The following is a 16,450-nucleotide window of genomic DNA, read 5'->3' on the forward strand; positions in this document are numbered from 1 at the left end:
ACCCTATTCCCTTTATAGGGTCCTGGTGAAAAGTTTTGCCCTATTAGGTAATAGGGTGCGATGTGGGATGCAGCCCAGGGTTCCTGCTGGGAAACAGACATGCTGAACTCATTAAGGTCCTTTCGGCTCCCGAGTGGCGCAGCGGTCTAAGGCACTGCATCTCAGTGCTAGAGTTGTCACTACAGACACCCTGGTTCAATTACAGGCTGTATCATATCTGGCCATGATTGGGAGTCCCGTAGGGTGGAGCAGAATTGACCCAGCGTCATCCATGTTAGGGTTTGGCTGGGGTAGGCCGTCATTGTAAATAAGAATTTGTTCTTAACTGATTTGCCCAGTTAAATAAAGGTTCAATAAATAAAATAAAGTGGAACTGACAGCATTTTAGTAACATTACATCTTATTAAAATCTCTTCATATACACCCCCAGGAAGAACATCACACTTTTATTACATATGGTCATTTTCACATTTTCTTAATTTCTTAGACTGTTTGGGAATTACGTATACTAAGGCATTTGAAAATTCTATGTAGCAATATAGAGTGGGAAAGTAGCCTCGTGTTTGGACAATTAATAGACACTGCAGTAAATAAAACCGAATTATAACATCTCTCTCGTACAGGACCGGAGTCTACACAGACCGGTGTGCCATAGCCAATCAGAGCTACAGTAGGCCTTTATGCAAACAAGCCATTTGCCACACGGCCTGCCATCATTCACTTTGAACTGGACTGTGTGTTTACAGGCAGTAGGGCCTGTCATCATTCACTTTGAACTGAACTGTGTGTTTACAGGCAGTAGGCCCTGCCATCATTCACTATGAACTGGACTGTGTGTTTACAGGCAGTAGGGCCTGCCATCATTCACTATGAACTGGACTGTGTGTTTACAGGCAGAAGGGCCTGTCATCATTCACTTTGACCTGGACTGTGTGTATACAGGCAGTAGGGCCTGTCATCATTCACTTTGAACTAGACTGTGTTTACAGGCAGTTGCAACAACGCGACTTTAGATCATTAGAACGCATTCACCAAAAGCCACAAAATAGACCTGAATGGATTTCTTTAAATACCACGGGAGTCCTCATACATTTGGAAACTTTACAGTTCTATTGATCAAACAACCATGAAAAGGTAGGCTCTCGCTCCCTTAGTTGTTTATGCACATCAACAACAACAAGATCAACAACTAATGCTAGCCAGAGCAATATGTGCTAAAATGTAATGAAGGAACATTAGATAAACCCTCTCAAACTTGTTCAGCTAGTTGGCCGTCAAAATTGCACTGATAAACAATGGGGAAGCCTACTCGTCCTTCTTAAGCTTGCTTGCCAATCCATGCTTGTCCCAACCAAGCACCAAAGCTAACTGGCTAAAGTTGGCTAACTTGCTAGCTAGCTACTTAGAGACAGAAATGAGAGAACACCTCACTCTGACCGTTTACTGACACTGGTCATATTCAGCAGGTGTTGCGCGTTCGTTAATTCATCAGTTATTCTGCGCTCTGGCACACTCAAATGAGAGTGTTCTGAAATCGGAGTAGCTAGATAGCCAGAGTGAATTTGAGAACACGAGATATACTAGCTAACTGGATAACAGTCATTCAAGTTCTAGTTAGCTAAATAAATAACTGTATATAGCCACTAAAAAAAAAATATGAGGGGAAAAGTCAGTGCATCCTGAATGGAGGAAGCAAACAATGTGATTTACAACCTGATAGCAGTATTTTCTGAAATGTATTGGTGAATTATATTAATCTTGCATTGAACTGCATTAATCTATTCTGCAAACAATGCCTTAGTGTACGCCGTGGAACGCTGAGTCAAATAGAACCTATTTTTAAAACCTCTTATGAAATTAATTTTGTAGCATAAACTGGGAATTTGATGATTTTGACTGATATTATGATTGTCTGTTTGTTTCATATCTGCAAAGCAGTTAAAATGCTATCAGTTCCAATTTAACTGAGCAGCTTCACACTGTCACCACTGGTTGCGACAGAATCCTGGCTCTGGCTTATTCTCAACAAATAGATGCAATCTGAAGATTTGCCCTATCAGCCACAGCGGGTAGGCTATGGCTACTGTACGCCCCAAGTGGCACACTATTCCTTACATAGTGTGCTACTTTTGTCTCACTATGTGATGCACTATAGGGAATACTGTGCCATTGGGGATGCAGCCTATATCAGGAGCTAGAGTTTTATGTTCCTCGTTGGAGCATGGTGGTGGAGGTGAAAGGCCATTGGTGTCTTTATGTTCCCAAAGCAAATTATTTGTTTGTTCTGGACATATTTGCGTTAGTATGTATTTTCAGACTGACTGTGTGTTGCAGAGCCAGAACAACACCACTCCACCACGCTGGGATATTAGTCAGCCAAACTGCCTGGGTGAATGGTGATGTTATATATCTAGGCCAGACTGTGTACTTGGCCTATACAGAGAGAGACCGCAGGCTGGCTCTTAACCAAATGATAGGGCTATGGAGGGGTGGTGAGTGTGTGGCGTTGACTACACAGTAGCTAGCTATGGAAATGCTCAGTCCTGTTGCCATCTACCAACTGACAGGTGCTCTATCTGGAGCCAACTAAAAACAAAGTGGTGCTTTAAGAGGGAATTATGCTGTTTTAAAGACACTCGCTTTTTAAGTAACTCTCCTTTAAAAAAATGTATTTTAGACGTAGTGTTTTCACATGCCAGGCTTGATACAGAGTCAGTGACAATGAAAATGGCAAAAAAAATATTGATTTGATATAAATAAAAAAAATCTCTACTCTGGTTATAGATGATTAATTCAATTTCACCTGCTGCTGACCTCGTTTTGGTGTAATGAGCACATATTCTTGTTGACCAATGCTGTAATGCAGTACTCTTTCTGCTCTGTCCTCTGCAGAAAAGATGTGGGTTTACGAAGATTCTTCCCCAAGAGTTTGCTGGACTCTGTGAAGGTAAGAAGACCTTCTTTGCTCCCTTTCCCCATCCTGGGGGTTCTAACATTGGCCTCTGCAAACAGGGAGATGCCATTGTTCAGACTGAATCAGTATCATCACCTGGCTGGCTGGCTGGCTGGCTGGCTGGCTGCTCCTCATAGTCTTACCCCAGAGAATAGGTGTCTCAGTTCTGCACAAACCTTACAGTCCTGTTGGAAACCGTTCCGGTGGAATGGTCAGGCTCTCTCTTCATCCTCTCTGTTTCTGTGTCTGCCCTTACAGGTCTCCAGACTGCGACCAATTACATTTTACATTACATTTACGTCATTTAGCAGACGCTCTTATCCAGAGCGACTTACAAATTGGTGCATTCACCTTATGATATCCAATGGAACAACCACTTTACAATAGTACATCTATATATATATTTTTTTGGGGGGGGTTAGAAGGATTACTATATCCTATCCCAGGTATTCCTTAATTACTAACATTTTGCGACCCTTTGACTTGGCTGTACGAGTTAAATGTATTACTAGTCACACTGGTGCGATCTGCACATTCAACCTGGTCACCTCAATCAAAACGTCTTATTTTTTGGGCAAATAAAACCATGAATTTGTCAAACAGTAAAGTGCATTATCCTCATGACTCCTATAATAAAAGTGTTGTCCCTGCCGCTGTGCCCGGCTGCTGGCATGAGCAAACCTTTCACACTCTCTCTCCCCCCTTGTGCACTGCCAAAATGCCTGCCTCTCCCTCCCACGGATGCTTGCTCCCAGCACACCAAACCCCAACCCCTGTCACTCAAGCAGGCAGCACAGTTCTTCCATAGAGAGTGTAAATAAAAAGGCCTAGAAACTGCTTCTCCAGTAGAAATCCCAGATCACGCTTGTAGGTGATGTCGTGGCGACATTATCTAGCTTAGCTCATGTGCAGAAACATGTCATCGGGTCTAATGGTCGTGTCGCACCGAACTTCGCATGTGCAGGTCATCAAATCAAAGGCAATTCTTCGATATACAGTTGTTTTTTATGAAAATGAAAACATGTCAGTTTGTCAAATTAGGTTTTACCTTTAGATTTAGAGAAAACCCCAAACTGCAATGTTGGGCCTCTGGGTTTAGAAACTCTGTGGTTCCTCGCTGTTTACATTCTCTCAGCATGCTATCAATGCATGCACTCAACAGATTCTTCCAAAACAAGAAGGATACCGCTTTCCACGTTGCTTCTTGATATGAATCCATGTGTTTTCTGTTCTGTACTATTTGTTTGTGTGTCTTGCTCTCTGCAAAGCGCTAGTCAGTTGTTCTTAGGAAGCTGGCATATGCCTAAATTAATGCTAATCGCTAACTAGCTAAAAGCCATTTAGCAAATGTACTGAGCTAAAGCAGATCAAACAGGATCTCTAATACAGATTGCTACTAGCCAGCAGTGGTGGTTCTGTAAGTCAGGGTGTTGTTTGTCCAACGGTATGAATTAGAGAGCCTATATTCTTTATATCTTTGTCTAAATATAACATAAAATATCAAATGTAATTAGGGTCCCCTGGGAAACACTGACCAACACTTTGGTTCCAGTGGTGGTCGGTTTCGTTTAAGATGAGGGAGGACGATTCTTTTTTTTATATGCTTGGCCTTATTTCTGTTACAGTATGTTGGATGACTGTCATTCATATTCCATTCAACCAGCTCAATGTAACATTGATAGGTTTAGGTTACTTACTACATGGGTACTACCAACCTATCCTATGAATGAAGGTGGTAATTTCCTTTTATGCTCTCAGGACATGCGTGGGTAGTACCCTAACGACCATCAGGTCCTAATGGCCTGGTACTCAGGGCTCTACTGTCCCTCCATCAGATCCTAATGGTCTGGTACTCAGGGCTCTACTGTCCCTAAATCAGGTCCTAATGGCCTGGTACTCAGGGCTCTATTGTCCCTCCATCAGGTCCTAATGGCCTGGTACTCAGGGCTCTAGTGTCCCTCCATCAGGTCCTAATGGCCTGGTACTCAGGGCTCTATTGTCCCTCCATCAGGTCCTAATGGCCTGGTGCTCAGGGCTCTATTGTCCCTTCATCAGGTCCTAATGGCCTGGTACTCAGGGCTCTAATGTCCCTCCATCAGATCCTAATGGCCTGGTACTCAGGGCTCTACTGTCCCTCCATCAGGTCCTAATGGTCTGGTACTCAGGGCTCTACTGTCCCTACATCAGGTCCTAATGGCCTGGTACTCAGGGCTCTATTGTCCCTCCATCAGTTCCTAATGGCCTGGTACTCAGGGCTCTATTGTCCCTCCATCAGGTCCTAATGGCCTGGTACTCAGGGCTCTATTGTCCCTCCATCAGGTCCTAATGGCCTGGTTCTCAGGGCTCTATTGTCCCTCCATCAGGTCCTAATGGCCTGGTACTCAGGGCTCTACTGTCCATCAGATCCTAATGGCCTGGTACTCAGGGCTCTACTGTCCCTCCATCAGATTCTAATGGTCTGGTACTCAGGGCTCTACTGTCCCTACATCAGGTCCTAATGGCCTGGTACTCAGGGCTCTATTGTCCCTCCATCAGTTCCTAATGGCCTGGTACTCAGGGCTCTATTGTCCCTCCATCAGGTCCTAATGGCCTGGTACTCAGGGCTCTATTGTCCCTCCATCAGGTCCTAATGGCCTGGTGCTCAGGGCTCTATTGTCCCTCCATCAGGTCCTAATGGCCTGGTGCTCAGGGCTCTATTGTCCCTCCATCAGATCCTAATGGCCTGGTACTCAGGGCTCTATAATCCCTCCATCAGGTCCTAATGGCCTGGTACTCAGGGCTCTATTGTCCCTCCATCAGGTCCTAATGGCCTGGTGCTCAGGGCTCTATTGTCCCTCCAGCAGGTCCTAATGGCCTGGTACTCAGTGCCCTACTGTCCCTCCATCAGATCCTAATGGCCTGGTACTCAGGGCTCTACTGTCCCTCCATCAGATCCTAATGGCCTGGTACTCAGGGCTGTATTGTCCCTCCATCAGGTCCTAATGGTCTGGAAACAGGGCTCAAATGTCCCTCCGTCAAGTCCTAATGGTCTGTCCCTCAGGGCTCTACTGTCCCTCTAACCACTCTGACATCAATGCAAATGCAATGGAAATTCACATCAAACACTGATCATCATAACAGCATCATGATCATCAATTTGAAGAAAGAAGTGCAAAAGCAGGTTGAAACTGAGTGTAAAACATGGTCGTTGTGGATGTTGTTTCAAAGCCTAATGCAATGAAATGTACAATACTTTTTAAGGTGATGATTAATTAGAGCATAATCTGCATATGCATAATCTGAACGTCACAGCTGTTTGAAGGAGCGGACCAAGATGCAGCTTTTTCGTAGTTCCACATGTTTTATTTAAATCAGTGAAACCGAATGCAACAATTAACACTTTAAGTAAATACAAAACAACAAACCGTGACGCTGGAGGAACATAAACCTCACGAAGAACAATCACCCACAAACACCTGTGGGACAAACCTAAACTTAAATAGGACCTCCAATTAGAGACAACGACAACCTGCTGCCTCTAATTGGAGGTCATGCCAAATAACACCAACATAGAAATACAAACCTAGAACCAAAACATAGACATACAAAAACCAGACAAACACCCCCTGTCACGCCCTGACCTAATCTACCATAGAAAATAACACTCACTATGGTCAGGACGTGACACTGAATCTGAGGTTTATGACCCCAAGCCTGAAGAAAACACTGAATTAAAATTATGATTGTGCTGTTATACAATACACAGACTACCGCATATTACACATGGCAGAAAAACATAAAACAAAACTGATTTAAGATCTTTGGTATATAAATGGGCTAGCCTATTCTCCAAAATTAAACACATTTGAGTAATGGTCTTTGAGTGTGGCCTGTATTATTATGCATACTGTATGTACTGGTTACCTTATGCTATACTCCAACATTTCTATCCATGAGTCTGGTAGAGAACGTATAAGCCCTAAGTGATGCTGTTGGTTCATTGATTATAGTGAATTTTTGTATGATTTCTCAATAGCCTAATAATAGTGATTTAAAAAAAAAATCATAATTAAATGGGTGACACATTACCTTTAGCTATACAGAATATCTCACCACCGTGCATTTCCATCTCCTCCTCTCTCTCCTTTCCTTTCTCAAGCATGCAGAGGGGCTGTCAACAATTTAGTGAAATGTGTTTTGTTGCAAAAACATGTTACTATCAATGTTCCTGAAGAGTTTTCACTAGGTTTCCAAATGTAAGCACTGAGTAGCTGCAGGAACAGGGTTAGAGAGGCCATGGCATACAGAGTTTGGGCAGAATATCACCTGTAGCACAGCGGGAGGCTACATGCTCCTCAAACAGTAGTTGATGTGTGGAGTGAAGTAAGTGTTGTTATATTTATTTCACAGTTGCTCATATGAAGCACAGCTCTGCTATAAACACAAGTAGGTTTTCCGGCATCATTGAAAGACTGACCGTCGCGAGTGCGCGGCCTCCATTCGCTATTGGAGTGCATACGGATTACATGTCTTTTTTCCCCTGTTCCTGTTCCTGCCCATTTGATAATGGGACATTCTAAATCTAAACTAATTTGACATATTAGTAAAGACAAGATTCAATTGAGAATAGTCTGCTGGGTGAAAATATGATGACTTGATGAGAGAACAGCTGTGCAGACTGAGGTAAGGATTGGAGCACATGCTTTATTTTTTTGACTTTCTCAGATCATCAATAGCCTATAGTCACATCATGCAGCCAATATATGTTTTGATTTCTAAGACATTCTAGTTTTGTATCGTTCCCGACTAAAGTTGCCAAGTAACTCTAAATCTAGTGTATAGGACCTGTTTCAAATGATCACTTTTACACTCAACATAGCCACTTCATATGCGCACTTGCTCCAGAATGGGAAAAATATCCTTTCTGTGTTATTCAGCTAAGTTCAATTATATTCTTCTAACTATTAAATCATATATAAAATAATGGCATGGGACTTATAAGCATATGTTGTCTACTAAATGAACAAGCCTACAGTCTGGTATGGAGCATAGCCAGATAACATACAGTAGACCAACTCATATTCTGTTCTTCTGAAATACTTTTTACTCAGATCATAATGTTTCTTTAGACCTGACTAAAATAAATCATGGATTTATTGTGATGGTGTATAATAGATTGATTTATTAGTATTTTTACATTTAGATGCTCCAAAGGCACACATCAGCTTGTTTATGTTAATGAACTGTCAACTACCGTGAGACCGGCGGTCTTTTGCATGACAATAACCAGCTGACAGAATTTCATGACCGCCACAGCCCTAGGCAAGACAAAATATTTAAGTGCCTTTGAACGGGGTAGGATAATAGGTGCCCGGCGCATCAGTTTGTGTCAAGAACTGCAAAGCTGCTGGGTTTTTCACGCTCACAGTTTCCCCTGTGTATCAAGAATGGTCCACCACTCAAAGGACATCCAGCCATCTTGATACATATACTGTATCTCTACCTGAAAATACATGATCTAAGTGATTGATCGTTGGTGTTCAGCAGTCATAAAAGTATGCCTTATTTACTTTGAAGAACTACTAAAATAGTGATTTTGTCAGACAGCATAGGCAGCAGCTCTGTACAGATGAGTTGGTGAATTGGAATTAAATAATAAAGTCATCAAATAAAACAAATATAATATACACAACAACTGAAATATTTTATTGAAGTAAAGTAATGTGAATAAATTATGGTTAATAAATGATCAGCAGTAATGGGCAGTCACTACCATCATGGGACTTTTATTAATTGTTTTATTCTGTGTTACAGCATTCAACCTGCATAATGCATAGTGCATTTAATGTTATTTTTTTACCGTGATTTAAAAAAAAAAATGATGGAACCGAAACCGAACTGACCTCAAAAAGCGCTAATCGCTCAGCACTATTGACTAGGATCATTCAATCTCTCTGTCGATAAGTCTAATGATGCTATAACTTCTAACAGTAACTGTATCCACTGGTGAGTTGGTAGAGAGTGAGGTGATTGCCATCTAAGAGCCATATTTTTTTGCGGCAGTGCTGCCTCAAACACATTGACTTAGTTGCTGAGACACAAAGACACTGATAAAATGAAAGATACACTGGTACCTAGACCCCCTAACTGACAGCCAACCTGAAAAATGGACGCCCTAACTGACAGCCTCCAATTACACGTGCCTGAATCCTCAGCGTACATTACATTACTGTCTGGTACACCCAGCATATCTCCTTCCCGCTCCTCACTCCCAGGACCCTGAGTTTCTCCTGATCCACCTATACTGACCAGAAAAAACTCCAAGCATTCGTTGTTAAAGGACACACATCACACAGCAACACATTGTCATGAAAAACAAAACAAAAAACAGACACCTGTCCCTCAGTGGAGGCTGCTGAGGGGAGAACGGCTCATATTAATAATGGCTGGAACAAGCTTATGGAATGGCATCAGACACATGGCAACCAACCTCCTGTGCTGTCCCTCCTCCCTTCCTCATCTCTACTCCTCCTCCTCCTGAGTGCTACTCCTGAGTGCTCCTCCTGTGGTTCAGCTGCAATTCCCCTCCTGGTCAGCGGGGGGTAGCGATGAGCTGATAGTGACGCGGCACATTAGTGAAACTGCTGAACTCTGGGCTGAGGTCAATGCTGTCAGGTCCTCCAGGGCAGGAGAAGGAGAAATGTTGCAGCAGAGACACCAGGAACAGAAAGATCTCCATACGAGCCAGAGACTCTCCCACACAGGCACGCTTACCTGCAGAGAAAGCCAAGAAGGCGGGGTTCGTCTGGAAGTTTCCGTTCTGATCAAGGAAGTGATTGGGATTGAAGGTTGTGGGCGTGGCCCAGTGGTTCTGGTCTCTCAGAACAGAGTGCAGCATGGGAAGGATCACGGTGCCCTGAGGGATAGTGTACCCTCTGAATGAGATATTCTTGGTGGCATAGTGCGGGAGGTTCAATGGGACGATGTCCAGGAAGCGCTGCACCTCGTGGATGACGGCTTCTGTGAAGGGGAGGGACTTCCTGTCCTCCATCTGAGGGACGCGCTGTCGGCCAATCACTGTGTCGATCTCCTGCTGAACGTGCTCCTGAATGTCGGGGTATTTGAGGAGCAGCATGAAGGCGTATCTGAGAGTGGTGCTGGTGGTCTCTGTTCCTGCAAGGAAGAGGTCCAACACTGTGGACACCAGGTTCTCGTAATGGAACTCAGAGGAGGACACATCCTTCTCCTGCTTGAGTCTGGTGAGGAAGCAGTCTGTGAAGTCTCTAGGGTTGCCTGGGTCAATGGTCTCCTGGTGCTCGTGGATCTTTTTCATCACAAAGCCTCTCAGCTCGTCCATCTGGCCGAACACGACTTGCTGCCGACCAGGCAGGCGTTCCATCAGCCAGGGGAAGATGTTGTACAGCTGTTCGCAGGGGCTGCTTCCAAAGCGCAGTACAGCTGAGAGGATGTTGAGCAAATGCAGGAAGTTGTCATCGTCATAACCGAAGCGCTGGCCGAACACCAGGGAGCAGATGACGTTGGACACGGTGCGACTCAGGAATGGATGAGGATCGAAAGGCACGGCTTTAGTGGCGTCTAGACTGTCTATGAGGTGTTGGCTCTCCTCCTGTATCCACTCCTCCATCCTCTTACGGCCCATCCCAAAGTCTCTCAGCGTGGTCAGGGTGAAACGACGCAGCTGGCGCCAACGCTCCCCATTACTGATGGCCAGGCCGTATCCCCTGGTAACTAGGACCAGGAAGGGGACAGGAGCGCGTCCTGTGAAATCCTCAGCCTGGTCCACCAGAGCCTCCTTGACTGCCTCGTACCCCACCAGCACCACGGCTCGCTGGGGCCCAAGATACACTGTCATCACTGGCCCATACACACCACTCCACTTGGTGAGGGTCTTGAAGGGGGCCTGTTTGTCAATCTGATGCAGGTTGCCTAGCAGCGGCAGGGCGCAGGGTCCTGGGGGTAGATGGACATGTCTCTGTCTCCTCAGCCTGAACAACCACAGTAGAAGCAACAACACCAGGCCTCCCAACACCACGCTACTACACATCTCCATTGTTCCAGCCTGCAAAACAAACAACGTCTCTTGTTATTGTTCTTCTTATGCAGTACTATATTTTATCACTCCAATATGGTATCCTTCCGCGCGGCAGGATACATTCAGAGTAAGGATTTTCTGATTAGTCCTGTGTACCGGGTTATGCTGCGGCTGCCCCCCCCTTAAATAGCTGCAGCGGCACTACTTCCACCTCTTCTCTTTCTCTGCGCATTCCTGAGAGGATTCGCTAGGTAAGAGCTGTATCTTAGTGTATAGGGCAGACGTATACCCACAGCTATTCAATAGCTTGGAGCAGCTAGCTAGCCTCTCCATCTGGGTGCTCTGTTGTCCCCCTCCAACCCCCATCCTCTTTTCCCTTAGAAACTCACATACAGCTCTATTACACTGCTGGTGTTACACAGAGAGAAACTACCATGTCCAGTATGGTGTTTCGCTGTGAGAAAGGCAAGGTGTCTCTACCCACAGGCAGCGGCCTGTGTCTCAGAAGGCGGAGCCCAGCAGTCAATCTGAAACACACACAGCCAATCTGCCGTCCCATGCATAGAGACATTAAACACTGGACACTTCCTTTTATACTGTTTTTCACACTGTGTATTTATACACTGGACTTTTGACATGTTATTATTCTAATATAATTACTACTGTACATTGCATTTTTTTGTTAGTGTTTATACACACCGCGTATTTATATACTGGACTCTTGACATAGCTAATATACATTATTTACTAGGGGTGTAACGGTTCGCTAAACCCACGATTCAGTACATATTGCGGTTTTGGAGTCACGGTTTGGTTTTGGGTATGATACAGCGGAAAAATTTAATTCCAACCGTTACTGTAGTTAATTTTAGCAGTTAATAAATACATTTTTTAAAAAGCATCCTATTTTTGGCCCAAGTCCAGTTTCTGTGACATCATTCACAATGTTCCTGGCATTGTCTTTTGTGACAGGGATTGTTATGTTGGGCCTCAAGTAGAGGTCTGAAAGGTTGGACCCATTCCAAAATGACCTTGGGCTTTCCCACCCGGCCAAATATGCATAAATACATTTTTTTTATCTAGACAAGAGACCCGTTCCGAAAGGACCCGAGGACGACCAGTTCCGTATAGACGTGGTTGGATCAGAGTGAGGGAAGCAGCAGAAAAGTCCATCTGTAAGCTACTTTATTCACCAGAGCTGATATAGTGTGAGGCAGAGCAGGAGGAGGAGGGGCCTTGCGAGGAAGAGGAGGGCCCTTGTGGTGAGTGTACTGTGAGAAAGTGAAACAGGAGCAAGAAGGAGGGGGGAGAGGCAGCAACCAACCGAACTGACTTGCGCTAGTAGACTGACTTCTAGCTTGTCATAGCTAGGTTGTTTATCATGCAATATGATTACGTAGTACCTGTCTTGACTGCATCAAACCTTGAGAAGCTAGTTGGCTAAGATAGCTAGCTAAGTTAGCTAGCCAGATAGCTAGGCTAATTGAGTCTTCATGTGCTTTCTCCCTGTCCTACAGCATTTTTCTGCACCCGCTATAACATCTTCTAAACTATGTACGCAGCCAATACACTTTCATTTGATTTGACGTGCTTGCCGCCGGCCTTGGCAGCCTCTCACAGTCCCAAAGAGCAAACGGAGAGAGGCAGGTGGAGCTCCCATGGGTACTGAATACATTGCTGGAGGGCTACGAACTCCAATTCCGTTGCCGGTACCGTATCAGTTCTGGTGCCTATGTCTCAGGGTCTTCTGGTGTTGAAGCCCTGGTTGACTGAATATTTCTGAATGGGTTCAGATGAAAGGAGTGTCGACCTCCATCCTAACCCCTCATTCTGGACAAGGGTTCTGTCTGAGTGACGTGTGAACCGGCCATTACAGTTGTCCACATACGCTTCTTGCGCTGTTGCTGGTTAACTAGGGGCTTCCCCCAGTGTGTTGTGCTCGGCTGGGGCAATGGACACTTATTTTCACAGACACAGCCAATGCAAAAGGTGTTATCGGATTTCGTTTGCTAGGGTGAGAGAGTTCTGGGCCAGGGCCTATCCAAACAGACTCTCATGTTGTTACTGCAGCATTTCGGCTGGCCTGCAGGCCTTTGCCTTTTGCTGTGGTGGCGCATTCTTTTGGAGGAGTTACTACCTCGTGGGTCCTGCTCAAAGGAGTTCCCCTCTCAGACGTTTGCGCCTCGGCCAGTTGGATGCTGTCTAGCACATGTTCACCCCACCTATGTGGTCGGGAGGGCTGTTCTTCGTGTTGTATCTGCTTCCCTGGGAAGGGGCGGAGGGACACAGCAAACAGGACTGCTCTGAGCTCAGTCCGGACTGGACTTTGCTCTTTGTCTGACCAAAGACTAGTTCACTGATTAATCTGGTACTGTGATATCATATTGGAGTGATCCAATATAGTGCTACATAACAAAGGCTACGTACAGTATGTAACCATGGTTATGGGAGGTATTGGATTACTCCAATCCTTTTTGTCGGTGATCTACAGCGTTTCGAAAAAGGACATGAGGTGGAAGTAGTGCGACGGCAGCTATTTAAGGGGGGCAGCCGCAGTACCATGGTTGTGGTCAATTCTACAAATTACATTCTAATTCAATTCTCTCTCCCTGTAAATTACATTTAATTCAATTCAAAATTCAGGTCAGTTTTTTCATTTGGAGATAATTAAATTCCTCAAAATTCCTATGTTTGGTAAATTCCAAGAATTGAATTCCCAATTCAATATTATCCACAACAATTCCACAAATTCAAATGTAATTCCCTCAGGCTTTCAAGCTCATCATGTCACTGTTCAGACAGCCTACAGTAGCTATACTGGAAATATAGGAATACACTCTTAGCACCTTTTTTTCTATGTAGAACCTGAAATGGTTCTCCGGTTGTCCCCATAGGAGAACCCTGTGAAGAACCCTGTTGGGTTCCATGTAGAACCCTTTCCCCAGGGTTCTACATGGAACCCAAAATAGTTATACCTGTAACCAAAAAGGGTTCTTCACAGGGTTCTCCTATGGGGACAACCGGAGAACCCTTTTAGGTTCTACATAGAAAAAAATAGCCTAGATTATTTTATACAAATCCTACAGAACAGTTTGATACTATGTGCATTATTTCCATTAACTGGGAAATGTGAAAATATTACATTCCAAAGATTAAATGTTTTTGGAATTATAATTCAATTCCAAAATTAAAAAATCCAAACTGTCTAATTTCAATTCAATACAAATTCCATAACTGAAAAGAAAAAAAATACAAAAATTGAATTTGAAAAAAATTCTCCACTTCATGAGTGAATTCAAGAATTGAAATGGAATTTCTAATTAAATTGGAATTGGCCCCTGGACTAATGTCACGGGTGTCGTAGGGTGTAGACCAAAACATAGCAGGAAAATGTATACTCAGCTTCTTTTTATTAGTGAAAAAGGAAAAACACAAACACCGTATACAAAAAACAAACGAACTAGACAGTCTCGTCAGGCATACAGCAAAACAAGAAACAATCTTCCACAAAATCCCATGACAAACCACTCCTATTTATAGGACCTTCAATCAGAGGCAACGATAGACAGCTGCCTCCAACTGAAGGCCCCAACACCAATTAGCTAAACATAGAAATACATGTAACAGTGTAGGTTCCGTCCCTCTCTTCGCCCCAACCTGGGCTCGAACCAGGGACCCTTGCACACATCAACAACTAACACCCCACGAAGCATCGTTACCCATCGCGCCACAAAAGCCGCGGCCCTTGCAACGCAGAGCGAGTGACGTCACTGATTGAAACGCTATTAGCGCGCACCACCGCTAACTAACTAGCCATTTCACATCGGTTACATACAAACGACTAGACTGAACATAAAAATAAACTAACATAGAACAATAACCAAAACCCTGGACTAATAAATCAAATACCCCTCTACATACACAACCACCCCGAACCATATAAACCAAATACCCCCTCTACATGAACATATACACAAACACACCCTGAACCACATAAAACATATACCCCCTGCCACGTCCTGACCAAACTATAAGAACAAATAACCCCTTTACTGGTCAGGACGTGACAACTAACCTGAAAATCCTTACTCGGAATGTATCCTGCGGCACGGAAGGATTCTATATTGAAGTGAGCCAATAGCTCACATAACCGTGTTTACATACTTAAAGAAGAAAGAATAACAACAAAGGTTAACCCACCTATCTATCTTTAGTGTTTTCCTTCTCTCTGTGTTGTTGTCTGTCTCTGTTGCCTGCCTGACTGTGTGTGTGTGTGTGTGTGTGTGGTGTGTGTGTGGTGTGTGTGTGTGTGTGTGTGTGTGTGTGTGTGTGTGTGTGTGTGTGTGTGTGGTGTGATGTTTGCAGAGATAAGGGTGTGTGTTAGAACTTACTGTACTGGAACAGAAGTGAACAACGGATTATGTGATTGGCTGCTGAGTCGTGCTGACATACTTTACACAGATTGCACCTTCACCCCAATCCCTTCCTGCTTTTAGAATCTGAGGCCAACATTAACAAAGCAGATGACAGTGCAGAAATCACCAGGAGCGGAAAGGACTAATACTAATACTAATACTGTGTCTGTCTAGGTTTTAAAACTTTTGATTGTATTTTTTATTAAACACATTTCCCCCAGGAAATGTTTACTGTTTTAAACCTAATTTCCTACAATTATGTGTATTTTGACATGGCTATAGGCCTATGACCAGGGTGGAAGACAGGTCAGATGTATTCAGGATGAGTTCGTTACTGGACAGTGAGGTCCAAAAGTATTTGGACAGTGACACATAGTTTGTTGTTTTGGTTCTGTTCTCCAGAACTTTGGATTTGAAATGATACAATGTCTATAAGGTTAAAGTGCAGACTGTCATCTTTAGGGTATTCATCCATATCAGATGAACTGTTTAGAAATTACAGCACTTTTTGTACATAGCCCACCCATTTTAGGGAAGCAAAAGTGTTTGGACAAATGTATTTATAAGTGTATTAAAGTAGTCAAAAGTTGTGTATTTGTTCCCATATTCCTAGCAAGCAATGACTACATCAAGCTTGTGACTCTACAAACGTGTTGGATCCTTTCACAATTTGCTTTGGTTGTGTTTCAGATCATTTTGTGCCCAATAGAAATGAATAGTATTGTAAATACTTTTATTGTAAATAAGAATAGAATATGTTTCTAAACACTTCTACGTGAATGTGGAAACTACCATGATTATGGATAATCATGAATGAATCATGAATAATGATGTGTGAGAAAGTTCCAGACATACAACGATCATACCCCTTACTCGGTTCACTTCCATGCTCACTGAAGACCGTGATAATACTCCATGCTGCTGGCTGTTTGAGACGCTTTAGAAGCCACGTTGATGCTATGGCCAGATCATACCCCTTATCCGGTTCACTTCCATGCTCACTGAAGACCGTGATAATACTCCATGCGGCTGGCTGTTTGAGACGCTTTA

General features: G+C 43.8%; 2 protein-coding genes across 8 annotated transcripts in view; one reads left to right on the forward strand and one right to left on the reverse strand.

Annotated features, from left to right (window-relative positions):
* LOC106606028 (focal adhesion kinase 1) overlaps positions 1-16,450 on the forward strand; it is a 136,673-nt gene that overhangs the window by 55,622 nt on the left and 64,601 nt on the right. For all 6 annotated transcript variants that reach the window (XM_082959895.1, XM_082959896.1, XM_082959892.1 and 3 more), the window contains one exon: positions 2,893-2,947. In XM_082959895.1, the coding sequence (XP_082816021.1) occupies positions 2,893-2,947 (55 nt within the window). The remainder of the gene's footprint in view (positions 1-2,892; positions 2,948-16,450) is intronic.
* LOC106595913 (cytochrome P450 2F3) lies at positions 6,274-15,274 on the reverse strand. Of its 2 annotated transcripts, none has more exons than XM_045719129.2 (2): positions 15,186-15,274; positions 6,274-11,012 (listed from the first exon to the last, which is right to left on the reverse strand). In XM_045719129.2, exon 2 carries the CDS (start codon positions 11,001-11,003, stop codon positions 9,525-9,527), a length of 1,479 nt encoding a protein of 492 aa, XP_045575085.1. In that variant the 5' UTR covers positions 11,004-11,012; positions 15,186-15,274; the 3' UTR covers positions 6,274-9,524. The 2 variants fall into 2 exon arrangements, with proteins under 2 accessions (XP_045575085.1, XP_045575086.1); XM_045719130.2 differs by having other exon boundaries at positions 15,061-15,268.

This window comes from Salmo salar, chromosome 02 (assembly GCF_965601325.2).
Source record: "Salmo salar chromosome 02, fSalSal1, whole genome shotgun sequence".
NCBI lineage: Eukaryota > Metazoa > Chordata > Actinopteri > Salmoniformes > Salmonidae > Salmo > Salmo salar.